The 16,501-nt window shown below is 49.0% G+C and overlaps 2 protein-coding genes across 2 annotated transcripts in view; both read right to left on the bottom strand.

The window, feature by feature from the left end:
• Window positions 1–1,733: 1,733 nt before the first annotated feature.
• ACTA1 (actin alpha 1, skeletal muscle) lies at window positions 1,734–4,410 on the bottom strand. Its single transcript, XM_060035119.1, has 7 exons — window positions 4,379–4,410; window positions 3,456–3,596; window positions 3,026–3,350; window positions 2,781–2,942; window positions 2,497–2,688; window positions 2,229–2,410; window positions 1,734–2,129 (listed from the first exon to the last, which is right to left on the bottom strand). Exons 2-7 carry the CDS (start codon window positions 3,582–3,584, stop codon window positions 1,986–1,988), a joined length of 1,134 nt encoding a protein of 377 aa, XP_059891102.1. The 5' UTR covers window positions 3,585–3,596; window positions 4,379–4,410; the 3' UTR covers window positions 1,734–1,985.
• Window positions 4,411–10,753: 6,343 nt separating this feature from the next.
• Window positions 10,754–16,501, bottom strand: part of NUP133 (nucleoporin 133) — a 57,469-nt gene continuing 51,721 nt past the window's right edge. The window contains exons 25-26 of the mRNA XM_060035118.1: window positions 16,274–16,362; window positions 10,754–11,776 (exon numbers count right to left, since the gene is read on the bottom strand). Coding sequence (XP_059891101.1) covers window positions 11,640–11,776; window positions 16,274–16,362 — 226 coding nt within the window. The 3' untranslated portion in view covers window positions 10,754–11,639. The remainder of the gene's footprint in view (window positions 11,777–16,273; window positions 16,363–16,501) is intronic.

Raw genomic sequence — 16,501 nt, 5'->3', positions numbered from 1 at the left:
AGAACCAGAAAAGAAAAGGTCATCTGGCACACTTCCAGTAAAAACACACAATTCCTAATTTTTGCTCATGTTTTCAGTAGAACAACGTCAAAGGTGGGGCAGAAGGAAATGCTACAGATTATATGGAAAACTTCTCTCGGGCATTTGATGATTATGACCACAGGAGAAATGGGTCATTACCTCCTTAAATATCTTACTTAAATCCTAATTAAGAGACCTGGGGTCCTGGTTAAAAAAGATTTAATGTGCTGGTTAGCTGACTCATGTAATTCTGACGTGTTTTCCCAGCTGTTGGCTATACGAATTATTCAGGCTGTGTGTGTGTTGTTTGCTCACATATGCCTGTGTCAATGTAGTATTATCCATAAAACCTGGATATCTCTGGAAGGCTAGAATTTAGCCCTTTTCCTGGTACGCAGGCTTCTCACTGCTGTGGCCTCTCCCGTTGCGGAGCACAGGCTCCGGACGCGCAGGCTCGGCGGCCATGGCTCAGGGGCCCAGCCGCTCTGCGGCATGTGGGATCTTCGCGGACCGGGGCACGAACCCGCGTCCCTTGCATCGGCAGGCGGACTCTCAGCCACTGCGCCACCAGGGAAGCCCTAGCTCGTTTCTCACCTTTATCCATCCTAGGTGGATAAATGCATGTTTTTCAGCGGATTTGGTATCATATACTTGTTTTATTAAAATCTTAAGTTCTACTGAATGGTGATTCTCTTTATATCTGGATTTGGCAGTATTCCTGCCTTGCAGGCTTCAATGATTTCGGAAGCTTCTCAATAGGCCATAACAGGAGGGAATAAACATATGGCACAGTGGCATATAACACAGCTATGTTGTTAATTCTACTTATAAACTTATTTCTGAATGAGTGTATTACCTTCTTGAGTCAGAATCTATTTCATTTAGGGACCACTTTTCCCGAAAGTCTTGACTGGGAAACACTGGGCTACTTTAAAATATGTAGATGCAGTGTTCGCTCATAGAAATGCAAACTGTTACTATGTTTTGTGCCTTTCAGACACTGCGGGAGTGGAGTGGGGTTGCTGCTTCTCTCTTGCTGACCTCTTCTTCAGCACCATCTGGGCTCCCTTCCCTGCAGGCATTTCCTTGTTGGCCGGCCCCCAGTGCCCTTCCCCGCCTAGGATGCGCCGTCCTTCTTTCGGAGCGTTCACTTGGTCCTTCCTCGCCCTCCTCCCACCTCTGAGCGCCGCTCCTCCCCCGCCCCACCCTGGAAAGGGCGCTTCTTTATGCCACCATCACCTGGTACGAAGCAAAGGACTTCTCAATCGGGAAGAGAAGTGGGGATCTTCCCTTACAAATGAGCACAGTTAGATCGCAGATTCCGGAGGGAACCCGGATTCTGTAAGGCCACGCCCGCCGCGGGCGGAGCGTAAGTGCGCGCTGCGGGGCGGCCCCTGGGCCCAGCACCACGGTCAGCGCCCTGCCTGCGGCGTCCCCTGGCCACCCGCGCGCGGCCCCAGCGCCGCCGCCGACCCGAGCGCAGTGCAGAGCCGGACACGCCCGAAGGTCAAGTCGGGCCCCGGCGCGCCTGCCATTCTGGGGAATGGATCTGAGCCAGAGGGGAGAGCCGTGAGCAGGGGAAGACTTAATTTACGGTCTTGAAAGGCGTGCACTCATTCGGAGTATTGTGCAAAGTGATGGAGGAGATGGGGTCCCTCTTCCTCCCCGACCCCGGCCGCTCCCCGCCCACGCAAATAAACACAACAGACAACTTTACGCAGCATAACAGAACGGCTGAGTTTAATGCTTCAAGTTTTCCATTTCCTTCCACAGGCCTTCGTTTTACAAATAACAAAATGAGGTAAATAAGTTAATGTATGTACACGTTATAAACAGTGTCGGTTTGCGGCGGCAGCAGCGCAGGTGGTTGGAGGGCAGTTGCCGCGCGGTGGCTCGAGGTCAGCCGCCTGCGCCGCAAGCGGATTCGTCGTCCTGGGGAGAAGTCGCGGCTGTCGGAGAGGCGTCTAGAAGCATTTGCGGTGGACGATGGAGGGGCCGGCCTCGTCGTACTCCTGCTTGGTGATCCACATCTGCTGGAAGGTGGACAGCGAGGCCAGGATGGAGCCGCCGATCCACACGGAGTACTTGCGCTCGGGCGGGGCGATGATCTGCAAGACAGTGACAGTGACAGTCCGTCAGGGACGCGGCCGCGGCCCGGAGCCCCTCGCGGGCCGGGGAAGCGGGGCGGGGGAGGGGGCGCCGCCCACCTTGATCTTCATGGTGCTGGGGGCCAGCGCGGTGATCTCCTTCTGCATGCGGTCGGCGATGCCCGGGTACATGGTGGTGCCGCCCGACATGACGTTGTTGGCGTACAGGTCCTTCCTGATGTCGATGTCGCACTTCATGATGCTGTTGTAGGTGGTCTCGTGGATGCCCGCCGACTCCATGCCTGGGGGCCACGGGGAGGAGCGTGAGCGGGCGGGCGAGGGGCCCCGGGGGCGGGCGGGGGCCGGGGGGCGGGCGCTCGGGGCTCACCGATGAACGAGGGCTGGAAGAGCGTCTCCGGGCAGCGGAAACGCTCGTTGCCGATGGTGATGACCTGGCCGTCGGGCAGCTCGTAGCTCTTCTCCAGGGAGGAGGAGGAGGCGGCCGTGGCCATCTCGTTCTCGAAGTCCAGGGCCACGTAGCACAGCTTCTCCTTGATGTCGCGCACGATCTCGCGCTCGGCTGCGGGGGGCGGGGCGGGAGAGGAGCCCTCAGCGCGGGGCCAGGGCACCCGCGGGCCGCCCGCCTGCCCGCCTGCCCGGGGAGCAGCGCACCTGTGGTCACGAAAGAGTAACCGCGCTCGGTGAGGATCTTCATCAGGTAGTCGGTGAGGTCGCGGCCGGCCAGGTCCAGGCGCATGATGGCGTGAGGCAGCGCGTAGCCCTCATAGATGGGCACGTTGTGGGTGACGCCGTCGCCCGAGTCCAGCACGATGCCTGCGCGGGGGTGGGGCGGGCGGTGAGCGGCGGCTCAGTGCCCGGCGCTCGGGAAGGGGGTGGGGCGGCTCCCGGGCACTCACCGGTGGTACGGCCGGAGGCGTAGAGGGACAACACGGCCTGGATGGCCACGTACATGGCCGGCACGTTGAAGGTCTCAAACATGATCTGGGTCATCTTCTCGCGGTTGGCCTTGGGGTTGAGGGGGGCCTCGGTGAGCAGGGTGGGGTGCTCCTCGGGGGCCACGCGGAGCTCATTGTAGAAGGTGTGGTGCCAGATCTTCTCCATGTCGTCCCAGTTGGTGATGATGCCGTGCTCGATGGGGTACTTGAGGGTCAGGATACCCCTCTTGCTCTGCGCCTCGTCGCCCACGTAGGAGTCTTTCTGCCCCATACCCACCATGACGCCCTGCGGAGCGGAGACACCACGAGCTCGTTACCGCGGCTCCGGGTGGCGCGGGGCTGGGCTGAGCGGGGACCCGGCCCGGCTCCCTCCGCGGACTGGCAGCCTGACCTGGTGGCGAGGGCGGCCCACGATGGATGGGAACACGGCCCTAGGGGCGTCGTCGCCGGCGAAGCCGGCTTTCACCAGGCCGGAGCCATTGTCGCACACGAGGGCGGTGGTCTCGTCTTCGTCACACATGGTGTCTGGTTTCTGCAAGGTCGGGAAGGCCGTGGAGACGCTCGGCGTGTCAGGCGGAAGGCCCCGCCATCCCGAGTGCCCTCCCTCCCCCGGGGCCTATGGACACCCCCAGCCCCCAGCCCGGCGCGGTCCCGAAGGGGAAGAAATTAATGCCACCCGGGCCGAGCTTCGCTGCCGGGCCCTGCGCCGGGGGGAGACCACACGGAGCTTTTCTCCATCTGGGAACCCAGGGCACAGTGTCCCCGAGGGTTCTCTTCCTTGGCTGCAGGCGCCGCCCTCTCCACACCTCCGGGGTCTCACCTAGGGGGTCAAGGTCCGCGAACCCTGCCCGCTGGGCGACTGTGAGGGTGAAAGGAGACGCCGTGGGAAGGGCTTAGGCGCTCCACCCGGGGACGAATGGTCTATTCCGGACCCCCACGACACACCAGACTCGCAACCGAGGCGCCCTTGGGCCTGACGGCGAACCCGGGGAGTAGTGGCCCTTGCTGTCCTTTGGCTCGGTTGGGACGGAACTGCCCTGAGGACGACTAGAGCAAAACCTTTCATCTACTTGGGCACAAACTAAGTGTCAGGGAGAGCAGCCCGAAGGGGCTGGGCATAAATTTGGAGAAGTTTCCAAAGGACGAAGGTTTCCTGTCTCTTCTTTAAAGCGCACGTGGCTCTGGGGTCGGAGGCGCAGCACTGAGGACGCAGGGCTGGGACTGATATAGTGAGTCGGCTGGGCCCTACCCGGAGTTCTCCGGACTCCCTTCGGTGGTGCCCCGTCCCCCTGTCCCCACCCCGAACCCGCCTACCTCGGCGGGTGGCTACACCTGCTGCTCTCCGGCTGGGGCGCTGCGGTGGCCGCTCGTCTCCCAGCTCAGGTTTTATATAGCCCTCGGGAGCTCCCCCCGCGCCGCCCCGCAGGAATGTCGCTTCCCTTCTCGAGCCATATTTGGGTGTCGGGCACTAGAGCCCCCTCCCCCGGCCGGTTCGCGGCCTGGGTCCCCGCCCGGGTCCCCCGCGCTGACCAAAGAAGGAGCGGCCTGGCCCGAACCCAGGTAACGCGGGCCGGGCCGTATATGGAGCGTCTCCCCGCTGGTCGGCCCCTCCCGACCCCGCGCAGCTGCCCGGCGGAGGGCCTGGGGTGCGGCGAGGGTCACCGCGTGCGCGGCGTGCGCCAGCGCGCCTGCGCACCGGGCTGCACCTGTCCGCCGCCGCCGCCCTGCCCCGACCCCGGCCGCTGGGTGCGCACTGGGCCTCGGGGAGGTGCGCCCCACATTTCGCCCCTTCTTCGGGTTCTTTGCTCAGACCCCAGAACCTCAAGTGCGGCTCCAGGGAGGAGGGAGCCGTGTTCAAGTGGTGGGCCCGAGAGGACCGGGGGAGCAGTCACACCCGCGTCCCGGGCAGGGGAGGCAGGCGACCCCTCCCGCCAGCTCCCCAGAGAACCTGGTCTCTCCCCCCACCCCGAGCTCCCCGAATCCAGAGGGCTGACCCGTCGGCCCCCACCCCCACCGGAGAGGGTCACCAGCGGCGGGCGGGCGCGCAGCTGTCGTGGGGCAGACAGCTAGCGGCGGGAGGCAAGGGCGGAGCGCCGGGGAGGAGGCGCGGGCCGGCTGTGGCAGCGCCGGGCGCAAAGCCAGGGCCCGTGGACCTGCCCGCCTCGGGGACGCGCGGAGCGCTCGGGGGCTTGTGAAGGCAGTGAATTTCAGGGCGTGACTGGCGCGCTCCGGGGTGCGGCGGGCCGCGCGGAGCGCCCTACCCTCCCGCATCCTTGGCGGAGCTCACTGAGGGCCCTGCTTCTGGGGCCGAAAGGCAAAGGTCACAGCCCACGACCTGGAGGTGGGAACGGTGAGGTGTTCTTACTAGATGAAGCCGCGCCCGTCTCTCCTCTCGGTAAAGAGGACAAGGACGTCGCGCTCTAGGATGGGCAAAACGTTTTCCTGCTGCGAAGGCTGAACAAACTCATCGTTATATTTAGAGGGTGACGCCCAGCCGAGGCCGGCCGCTTCCCAGTCCACCTTGTAGAGTCACCGGTCCACCAGGGCCTGCGGAAGCCGTTCTATTTATACCGCTGATATACGGGGATATGCCTTTCTAATTTTCTAGAAGGATTTGGATCGATCTACTTATGGTAAGGTGGAGTGGGGGTCAGAGGAGGTTACCCAGTTGGCGCTTCTCACTCCCCCCCCCACCTCTGCTCCCGGACGAGAACAGTTGTAACCTTGCTGTGGAAGGCACAAGGAGAAACAATTTTCTGTGATGAACTCAGTGACATGCTTTAAGGGGTACATCAGTGATGCGGTGTGAGCCAGAATGGAACCACTCATTTTTCTGATGTGCCGAAGTGTTCCCAAAATAGCTACCATTCACATTTGGCGGTGGGACTCCAGGTGTGGGTCCTCTTGAGGAGGGATATAAAAGTATATGAAACCCGTCTCCGCAGCCCACATCATGGCAGCCCTTCCCCAAAATGGCCAAAGTCAATGACAAAATAAGGAGTTTGGTTAGTACGGGGCCTCGGTAGTGAGTATAATGCCACTGTGGCTTCATATTCAGTTTCTGAAATTTGAGAATGCATGAATAATGGACAGAGCTACATTTCATCTTCGATACCTTGTGTCCTGCTGTGGCAGTGTGAAGTGGCGACACTAGAAAAAAAACAAAACCTGGCAAATGCACTCTGTGTACAGTGTAAGGGGAATAAATAAATTTTGGTCTTGAAGGTAGGAAGAAGTATGCTGTCATTTACTGAATACCTAAGAGTTTGGTTGACATCTTAAAGGGGAAGGAGGTTGTATTTGCCAGACTGTTGCTCAGGGCAACTCCGCTCCTATAGCGAGCTTTTCTAATCTCAGGGTCTGTTAGGTTCAGACACACATGAAAAGCTATGAATCAAGCAGTCACAAGCTAGCGGAGATCTGCTGGTACAGCAAACCTTGGGGAGGTGGGCTTGGGAACGCCAGCTGGGACACCTGCGCGGCTTGAAATAGTACCCGAGGGCTATCACAGGGCAGCCGCAGGCCCATCCTGGTCCTGCTGAGTTCTCATTGGCTCATAAATGGCCTTGAGGAGCAGGTGGAAGGCCGTCTCCATACATGTACACTCTGGGGATCACCCCAGCACCCCACGCCTGAGTAAGTGGGCCACTGCCTGCACAGCCTTTTGAGAGACACCCTGAGGAAAGGTCAGCCATGCAGGGTATGCTCGACATAGAGCTCCTGCTTCCAAGTTTTCGGGGGCAGCCTTAGCTCGATCCTCTGACAGGCCCTCCTACTAGGGCCCAGCCACTGTGCTCACACCCAGTCCAGCCGCATCCCCTCAGCTCCTCACATACCTGTGGTCCCCAATCTCAAGCAGTCTAAGCCTTCTACTGTGTTTCCTACCTATTTAGACACGAATCTGTAAAGTGCTTCACATGTTTTTGTGTTGCTCCATTAATCCTGTAACTGTCTGGAGGTACATGAGGCAGGTACTATCTGCGCTAGCTTTAAAAAGAAGCAAACCAAGGCTCCATGAGCCAGACAGCACATCCTGGGACACACAGCGGCTTGGGAGACCCACCCTTCCCTAGGAGTGCTCGGGGCTGCTTCCTATCTCCCCTTAACCTCCTCCAACACTTGGTATGTTCGGGAACATAACAGATCCTCGAGGGACCTCTTCCAGTGAAGGGCCAAAGACATCTTAAATGAAGCCATGGCTCCATGTGCAGCCGTCCTCTGTCATCTCAAAAAGAACAGGGAGGGGGGCTGCCTGGCAAGGCACAGAGTCAGAAGCGTTCCAGTGAGCAGGGGGGTGAAAGAAAAAACCAACTCACTGCCCTCCCAAGCCACACATCCACAAATGTCCAGCTGACCGTGGCAGGCAGGAAGAGAGGACTTCGATCTTCTACTGGTTTTCCCAGACTGGGACTCGCTCTGCTTTGGCATCTCTAAGGGACTAATGATTCCATCCGAGGCTTCCTTTGGCCTCCTCCCCCTCTCCTCCCCCTCCGCTCCCCTCATCCCCACCCCAGCCCACTAGTTAAGAAAGCCTGCACTTTGGTAAAGCACATCTGGGTGTACCCACCCCTCTGACGGGCTATGTGGCCTGGGGCCGGTGGCTTCCAGAGACACTCCACCTACTCCTTTAAGACTGATTTGAAGGTTGAAACTAGGTAAGTGCCTGGAACACAAGAAACGATAAATGGTACAGTACCTTTCTTCTAAGTGTTTGGAGGAGGACAGAGGGGGGAGGTGAGCAAAGGACACTAAAAATCATTAGAACAGTTCACTGACCGCTTATCAATGTCATCACTAACTGAACAGGAAGAGTCAGTGTCATTTGAAATGTATCTGGAATGAACAAAGATTTTTGTACAGATTTATTCCAGTATTACGGTAAGAAAAAAGACAAAACCCCAACCCAACCCAACCCCAAACCATTAACCCAAGTGTTTTTAAGACTGTTAAGAAGAGAGAGACCTGTTAAATTATGATACAGCCATATATGGTAAAGTGTCAGGCAGTCATTAAAAAAAATTGTACCTTGAAGAATACTGAAGACATACATTCTTTTTTTTTTTTTTTTTTTTTTGCGGTACGCGGGCCTCTCACTGTTGTGGCCTCTCCCGTTGCGGAGCACAGGCTCCAGACGCGCAGGCCCAGCGGCCATGGCTCACGGGCCCAGCCACTCCGCGGCACGTGGGACCCTCCCGGACCGGGGCACGAACCCACGTCCCCTGCATCAGCAGGCAGACTCTCAACCACTATGCCACCAGGGAAGCCCCTGAAGACATACATTCTTGAAGGGGGAAAAGTTGGTTCTTAGGGGGTTAAAAAGAAAATCTTAGATATTATAATGATGCGTGGCTCCAAAGGCTGTGGTACATAAAAAGATATACAATAGATTTGTGGTATTAAACTTTCAGAGGGGGTGAAGGGAGCAGAGTGATTAAAGAAAATTGTCTTAAGAAGTCTCCTTAGGAGGAGTGATAATGAAAAGGAAGGTTGACAGATGAATGGATAAAGAAGATGTGGCACATAAATACAATGGAATATTACTCAGCCATAAAAAGAAACAAAATTGAGTTATTTGTAGTGAGGTGGATGGACCTAGAGTCTGTCATACAGAGTGAAGTAAGTCAAAGAGAAAAACAAATACTGTATGCTAACACATATATATGGAATCTAAAGAAAAAAAGGTTATAAAGAACCTAGGGGCAGGATGGGAATAAAGACACAGACCTACTAGAGAATGGACTTGAGGATACGGGGAGGGGGAAGGGTAAGCTGGGACGAAGTGAGAGAGTGTCATGGACATATATACACTACCAAACGTAAAATAGATAGCTAGTGGGAAGCAGCCGCACAGCACAGGGAGATCAGCTCGGTACTTTGTGACCATCTAGAGGGGTGGGATAGGGAGAGTGGGAGGGAGACGCAAGAGGGAGGAAATATGGGGATATATGTATACATACAGCTGATCCACTTTGTTATAAAGCAGAAACTAACACACCATTGTAAAGCAATTATACTCCAATAAAGATGCTAAAAAAAAAAAGGAAGGTTGAGAAATACCAGATTAAAGATACACAGAAATGCTCACAATACCTCACATCAAAATAAGCAGGTTACAAAAGGTAACACACGCACAGTCCAATACTGATACATGCACAATCTAGGATATATTTCAAAATGGTAACCGAAGTTATTTCTGGCTGGTGGGATTACAGGGGTTTATTTTCCTCCACGCATTTCTTTTTTCTTAATAGGTTTCACATTTTCTACAGTACTTATACCTTGGTCTTTAATGAGTGAATTTTACGTAGGAATATAGAAAGCTGTTTTCTTTAGAAGCGTTCCTTGAATAAAGTCTCTAGGAACAGGTAGGCAGGCTACACTAATACATTCGTAGTTATTAGCCTCAAAACGCACACGTGCGTGGGGAGCGAGGCTGCAGTCACCTTGGCGTGGCTCTCCTTCAGGCCCAGTCACCTCGAGGAGCATGCTTCACACCTATTCCCGACAGCCCCCTACACCTGGAGGGTGAAGCTGTGAAAAACACGATTCAGACCCCAAAGTATAAAAAGCAGCACAACCCGATTTCTAAAAAGTTTTCTTCAGAAACGAAATCCCTAAAACTGAGGGCATCAGTCGCCTTCCACCTCACCAAGAATTTCAGCACCGTCTCTTGCTGTGATTCTCAAATTCTGTCTTAATCCTCGACACGTTCACAAGTTCCTAAAACACAGCCACACACAAAGCCTGTTGCTCACGATCAAACCCCCAACCTTCCTGTTTGATTTAACTGGGGCCGCAAGCTGTGACTTTTCAAGCAGCGTTCAAAGACAGGAGTGAAGAAAACCTTTTCCAAGTCAGTACACTTTCTCTTTCCTAGTAAACATGTTCACCCTTTACAGCACCTTTACACTTTGTCATCGTCAACTACTCAGTTTATATAAAAATCAGTAATTCTTTAATGAAGACTACGTTGTGCAACAAATTTTTAAAATTTAGAAGAAAAAATTACTCAATATTTTAGGCCTTAATTTCAGTACTCCTGTTAAAATAACTTTTAAGAAACCCAACCATTTTGGAGCTATGGCTACCATCTCTAACAGGGGTAGAAGAGAGAGCCTTTTTCTCCCTCAAAATGAGACAACCATCCATCCTGCTGTGAGAGCAGCAGCTTCACATCCTCGGGTCCATGGGCCGGGGTCATCGTCAGACTGGCTTTCGTCACACGGGGATAACTGGGTTTGTGGCAGCGCATGAAGGTGGCAGGGTCCTGTGTCCCAGTCACAGCATCACCTGACAGGATCTCACAGGTGAGAACCGTAGGGCCCTCACCTTTTGGTAAAACCAAAGTCTTCTAACACAAGAATTCTTGTGCCGTCTGACAAGTTCCTCTCCCTAACTTCCCCTAGTGCCCTTCAGGATATCCCTAACTGCGCCCCGCGCTGCAGACAGAGGCGAGGCTGCCTGTTTCCCTCCTTTGGTGACGGCCGAGAGCAGCTCCTCCATGAAGCCGTCCTTCCACACATGCTCAGAGGCGGGGTCTAAAGCCTGCAGGGGACAGCGCGCGAGAGCTGCACTTTGTGAAGCCGGGAACCGGACTCTCTTCACCATATTTAACTCCTGACCTTTTCAGCTGTTGGAGCAAGTTGTTTAGTGAGGATTCAACTGGGCCAAAGCCTGAATATGCCAGCAACTCCATCTTTATTTAAAGCCCGATAAAAACTGAGTGACAACATTGGTCAGGACAAACCTTTGAGAACAACTACTCTTCAGTTAAATCAGTTGCCACATTAGGAAAACCTATAAAGGTTTCTAGCATTACACACACCTTAGATTAGCTAGACAGACTGTGGTAAAGATGGAATTCAGTGTAAATCATCCTGAAAATGCATAAACCTGACTGAATCCCCATACTGACAGGTTATAACCTATTATACGGTAACTTATAGATAGATTAGAAAGCCACATAAATATGTTTTATTCACCAAAATACTTTTATTAATACTCTATTATTTATGTAGAAAAGTCTGACATTTTTCCCAGTGAAGTAATCAGTTATCAAGCTCACAATGAATTAGGCCCACTTTGTCCTTTAGTTTCATAATAAGTTAGCAAATTTTGACATTTATCCCACTAGATATTTTCCCCAGACCTAACCAAAATGGACACCAACTATTCCAGACACTGTCCAGTACGTAACATCCAGAGCCACAGCAATTTCAGAGACAACTTAGTGCAGTCTTGCCATTTTTAGAGTTACAGAGGCTGAAGCCTAGAAGTGACCCGTGCATACACGTAGCCAGAACCAGGGCCCTGGATGGAGTGAGATAAAAAGGAAGGGGAGCAAGTATGAAACCCACAGATAAACTTCAGAGGAAAAGAGGAAGAAAAAATTATCATGTAAACAAAAACTAAAACCACAGTCATACAAATATTTTGTAGTAGCTTCCAAATACAGTATAAAAAGTTCAGGAATACATGTTATAAAACTGTACAAACTTCTAGATATTTAAGGTCTAAAATTTTTATAAGGACACACTCATACAAATTTTCAGGAACAATGACCATTTTAGCAAAATCACATTTGTCCCTGGACATAGTACTCATAATTAGCTTTCAAAACAAACTCAAAGTAAGGATTGGACTTCAAGCTTCCCAACTGGTCTGATTGCAGCAGGTCCTTCACCTCTGGCAGGTACTCACTGAGCTGAATGCCTATAAACACAAACACAGAACTTTTTTTTTTTTTTCACATAACTCTCAAACGAACTGAGATGACTGATGACAAAAACACCTGTGCTTCTATTTAAAATATAACGTCACTCTGCTATTGGGAAATACTCTGTTCTAAATTCCTTCCCATCTGCCAAGCATACTCGCAGGCCTGAGAATATGACATTCCTTACTTAGCAGGGGCTGTGTGACTGTTCTTCGCCCTAGTGGTCAAAACAGCCACTCTATTTAAAGTATTTAATACAATCTGAAACACTTTCATGTCTCTCCACAGCTTAAGCCATTCCTTCGGTGTGGAAGTTTTAAACTAATAATCACTTGAAAATAAGTATTTCAAGCCCGAGGAAACAGCTTTCCAAGCAGCTGTATAGTGAGAGGTAGAAGGTATCAGTGAAAGATTGCTTATAACCCACATGTAAAATTTGAAAGACAGGAATCTGAATTATCAAGGAAGACAAGTTATACCATATCTTCTTAAAAGACTTTCAGACATTTATCTGTCTCCCAGATCAAAGATCCACTGTTTGCTTGGATGGGTGGTCTTCCCACACTCTAGAAATGCTTCACTGCAGAGGTGCTTATTTGAGAACCGGTTTTTAATGTTTTTTTCCTGGGGTGATTGGTCTGCTTAATTTTTAAATAATTATTTTCTAGAGTCAACTTTGGTAATATGTATTTTCCTTGAAATTGATCAACTTTATTTTGTATTTCAAGTTTATTTAATTGTTTAAAAATTTTTAAAAAAGAGAAGAAAACAAGTAGGTCAAACAATATTCTCCTATTCAGGAAAATAATTTAGTAGAAACACTGCCGTGAAAGCTATCTACAGTGTCGCCAAACGTATCAGTTTCTCTCTACAACTGGAGAGGGGGAAGAACTATGTCTTCATCAGTCAGTCCTCTATTGACCTGGAAAGCCAATGCGCATCTGTGTAGTCACAAAACAGTATGTACGATTTTTCTCATTTTATAAATAAAGAGAACTGGAGGAAACATTTTAAATTAATAAGGCAATATTTTATAGTTTGTTACATTATCATAAGTTTCTCAAAATCAAATACTGTTTATTTTTAATACCATCTAAGTGCCTAGCACCATTTTTGATACTCAATTATTATACAATAAAAAAATCTCATAATAAGTGTTATGAGACTAAATCTGCAATATTTATATATCATTTATTACAATTAACACACTTTCAAGAGAGACTTTTTCTCTCTAAAACAGCATTACACTCGTGAAAATATCACATTAATTTCCTAAAGATTAATTCTCTTAAAAAAACCATCTTATTTAACTTCTATTTTTATAATGCATGCCTTCTGTTAGACATAATATTTGATGGTTTATTTTTCTTTAGAGCAGGAGTCAAAAAAACTCAAATGCCTGCAAAGCCCTGGCAGGTACCATGAGGAAGATGGCCTAGGGGCTTTGGTAAACTTAGGACCAGCGCCCCATTCAAAGTGGGCAGTGCTCATCAGCTCCAGCTGACAGCTGCCAGGTAAACATTTCAGTCTGGTATAGGCAAATCTTTTGATTTTTAAGACAAGTCAGAAAACAAGACTTTCGTAAGAACTCTTCTCAACTATTAAATGCCAGCGACTAATTAGGAAAAATGTTATACTCCATGCAATGACGTGCATTTTTTTCTGTACGTATAATGTACTTTAATAACATGTAAAAACTGAAAAGCTCCAGGTGGGTAATTTAAATATATCTGCAGGCTGAATTCATTCCACAGGCTGAAGTAATTGTTGGGCTGCCCAAGTCTATGAAATACAATGTGAAGTTATCTATATCTACCTTCAGAATCTGCCCTTTAAAAAACATTTACTCTTGGGCTTCCCTGGTGGAACAGTGGTTAAGAATCCACCTGCCAATACAGGGGACATGGGTTTGAGCCCTGGTCCAGGAAGATCCTACATGCCGTGGAACAACTAAGCCCCTGTGCCACAACTCCTGAGCCTGCGCTCTAGAGCCCGCAAGCCACAACTACTGAGTGCACGTGCCACAACTACTGAAGGCTGTGTGCCTAGAGCCCATGCTCTGCAACAAGAGAAGCCACTGCAGTGAGAAGCCCACACACCGCAACTAAGAGCAGCCCCCACTTGATGCAACTAGAGAAAGCTTGCGTACAGCAAAGACCCAACACAGACAAAAATAAATAAAATAAATTAAAAAAACCCCCAAAAAACCAAAAAAAACATTTATTCTTGTACATGGAAGCTATATTATTAAAAGGTTCCAAAAATAAATGTCTTTGGCTTGGTTTTATAATATATATATAATATTATAAATGTATGTTATTAATATATATGTATTATATATTATATCATTACATATTATAATTTATATATAATAGTTTCCACTTGTTTTTGTCCTTTGGTCAAAATTTAATAATTCTTTTTGTAAAATTATAGGTTTCTGTTTTCCATCTATGATTTATAATCTAAAAATAGCAACAACTGAAAAGTGAACTTTAAATAGCACCAAATACTTAATTAGCCACAATTCGGTTCAGTGGCCCCTTTACAAGAGCTAACTTCATGGAAAGCATCAGATATGGGTCCGAATGAATCTCTTCAACAGCACAGAGAAATCAACCATATCCAGTTATTTCTTCAATTCCAAATCTAGCAAAGAGAAAAAGCCTAATAGATATATTTTAACTCTGTCTGAATTTCAAGTATTTTTAAGCAAAAGATATTTTCTTTTGCTATACCCCTTCATTATTTAATTTTTTATTTTTTTGACAATGAAAAGGCTTAATTGCCTTTGTGTTATTTATTCATCTTTGAAAATAAAAGCATTCAGTAAATCTACTGTCAATGTGGGGTAGTCAAGTATTCATTTTTCATAAGTAAACACCCAGGTCAATGCTGAGGTGGACAGCTCTATCCGGAGTGAACTTCCGGTGTAAACACCAAGTTCAGCGCCCTTTCCCCTCGGCACACTGGTTGGTGTGGTGAGCTCCGCAGTGCTTCTCTGAGGCCCCCGTCATTTCGGTTAAGCCAGTGATTCTCAAGCAGAGGACCGGAGAGTGGAATCTATTACAGAAGAACTGGGGCTATGAATCTGTAAAATAATTCTAGGCATTCAAAGAACAAATGTTTGTTGGGTGACTACTATGTACCAGGCACTGGGCCGCGCATGTCTTATGTAGATTAAATGTGTCTTGCAGATATATGTACAGAAATTTCCGAATGTGTGTAAATGTCAGCATCATGAATAAAATCCACATCCGTTTAGAAGGGCTGCTGAATTTACTGTGGTTTTTTGTCATTGTGTACTTTTTTCCAGCTGGTATTAAAGAGAGTGTCCTTACACCTGAAAAGATTGGTAAACACTAGGTTAGCCTATTTTGCACATTGCCTGGATTATCATCATATATGTGTATATATATATATATATATATATATTTTTTTTTTTTTTTTTTTTTTTTTGCGGTACACGGGCCTCTCACTGTTGTGGCCTCTCCCGTTGCGGAGCATAGGCTCCGGACGCGCAGGCTCAGCGGCCATGGCTCACGGGCCCAGCCGCTCCGCGGCATGTGGGATCTTCCCGGACCGGGGCACAAACCCATGTCCCCTGCATCGGCAGGCGGACTCGCAACCACTGCACCACCAGGGAAGCCCATCATCGTATATTTTGATTTAATAATTCTACAACAAATGAGCCACACTTGTCTTCATGTATAAAATGTGGAAAATCTCTCACCTCTAGTCTTTCTCCATATATTAACCTCCAGTTATATTAAAGTAAAAGTTAAGTACCCTCTAACTCATCTTCTCCCTTCATAATAAACATTTAACCACAAACGCTTCTTTACTTACTTGCACCTCGATCAGCAAATGGAATTTTGCTCACTTGTCTTAGGTACAAAACATATACAAAACATACTCCCTTCCTGTCTCCTTTTATTTTGTTCTTTTTTTTTTTTTTTTGACGAGGACCATTTTTAAAGTCTTTATTGAGTTTGTTACAATATTGCTTCTGTTTTATGTTTTGGTTTCTTGGCCCTGAAACATGTGGGATCTTAGCTCCCCAACCAGGGATCGAACCCGCATCCCCTGCATTGGAAGGTGAAGTCTTAACCACTGGACCGCCAGGGAAGCCCCTTATTTTGTTCTTAAAACTAATTTTATAGTATTAATGTCCAAAATGGATTGATAAAACATTTTGTAGTTTGCTCTCAGGCATGGTATGGCCAGTTCAGTACGGGATATACCAAAAAAATCACATTTTAGGTTTTCAATCTTCACAAGAGTTAAGTGGCCAAGCAGACGGCAACTCCACCATGACACAGCTCCCCAACATGTAGGGGAGGAAAGAGCCCTCCCTTTATTTTAAACAAGTTTCTCTAAGTATGATACCGTTTAATTTTAACCCCCTGGCATTTGACACCTAGGCAAATCCCCATTATTCTAAGATTCTAAAACTGAGGAGTGACACTAATTTCCAACATGAACAAACCACTTACCATCTTTTAAAAGTTTCTGCAAGATTTTCACAAATATACTGTCTTTAGATACTTCAATTGGATCATCTTTACCATCTGAACTGGACCAGCTAGAAAACAAAATCACTGTGAGGAGAAAATGGAACTGTGGCCACAATCTGAAACAAATGACTTGTTTGCTATTGTGGATTTGTTTTGATGTTTGTAGGGGGTGAAGAATCTTGAGTTTTGTGATACTGTTGAAAACTA

The sequence above is a fragment of the Delphinus delphis genome, chromosome 16, assembly GCF_949987515.2.
Source record: "Delphinus delphis chromosome 16, mDelDel1.2, whole genome shotgun sequence".
NCBI classification, from domain to species: Eukaryota; Metazoa; Chordata; class Mammalia; order Artiodactyla; family Delphinidae; genus Delphinus; species Delphinus delphis.
Note: the sequence above shows the minus strand (reverse complement) of the source record. Positions and strands in the feature narration are given on the sequence as shown.

Excerpts from the sequence above, each read along its gene's own strand:
- ACTA1 (XM_060035119.1), bottom strand. The coding sequence starts at position 3,584 with ATGTGTGACGAAGACGAGACCACCGCCCTCGTGTGCGACAATGGCTCC. Across the intron at positions 3,351-3,455 it reads TGGGCCGCCCTCGCCACCAG|GGCGTCATGGTGGGTATGGG; the intron begins GTCAGGCTGCCA and ends TCCGCTCCGCAG. Across the intron at positions 2,689-2,780 it reads TTACTCTTTCGTGACCACAG|CCGAGCGCGAGATCGTGCGC; the intron begins GTGCGCTGCTCC and ends CGCCCCCCGCAG.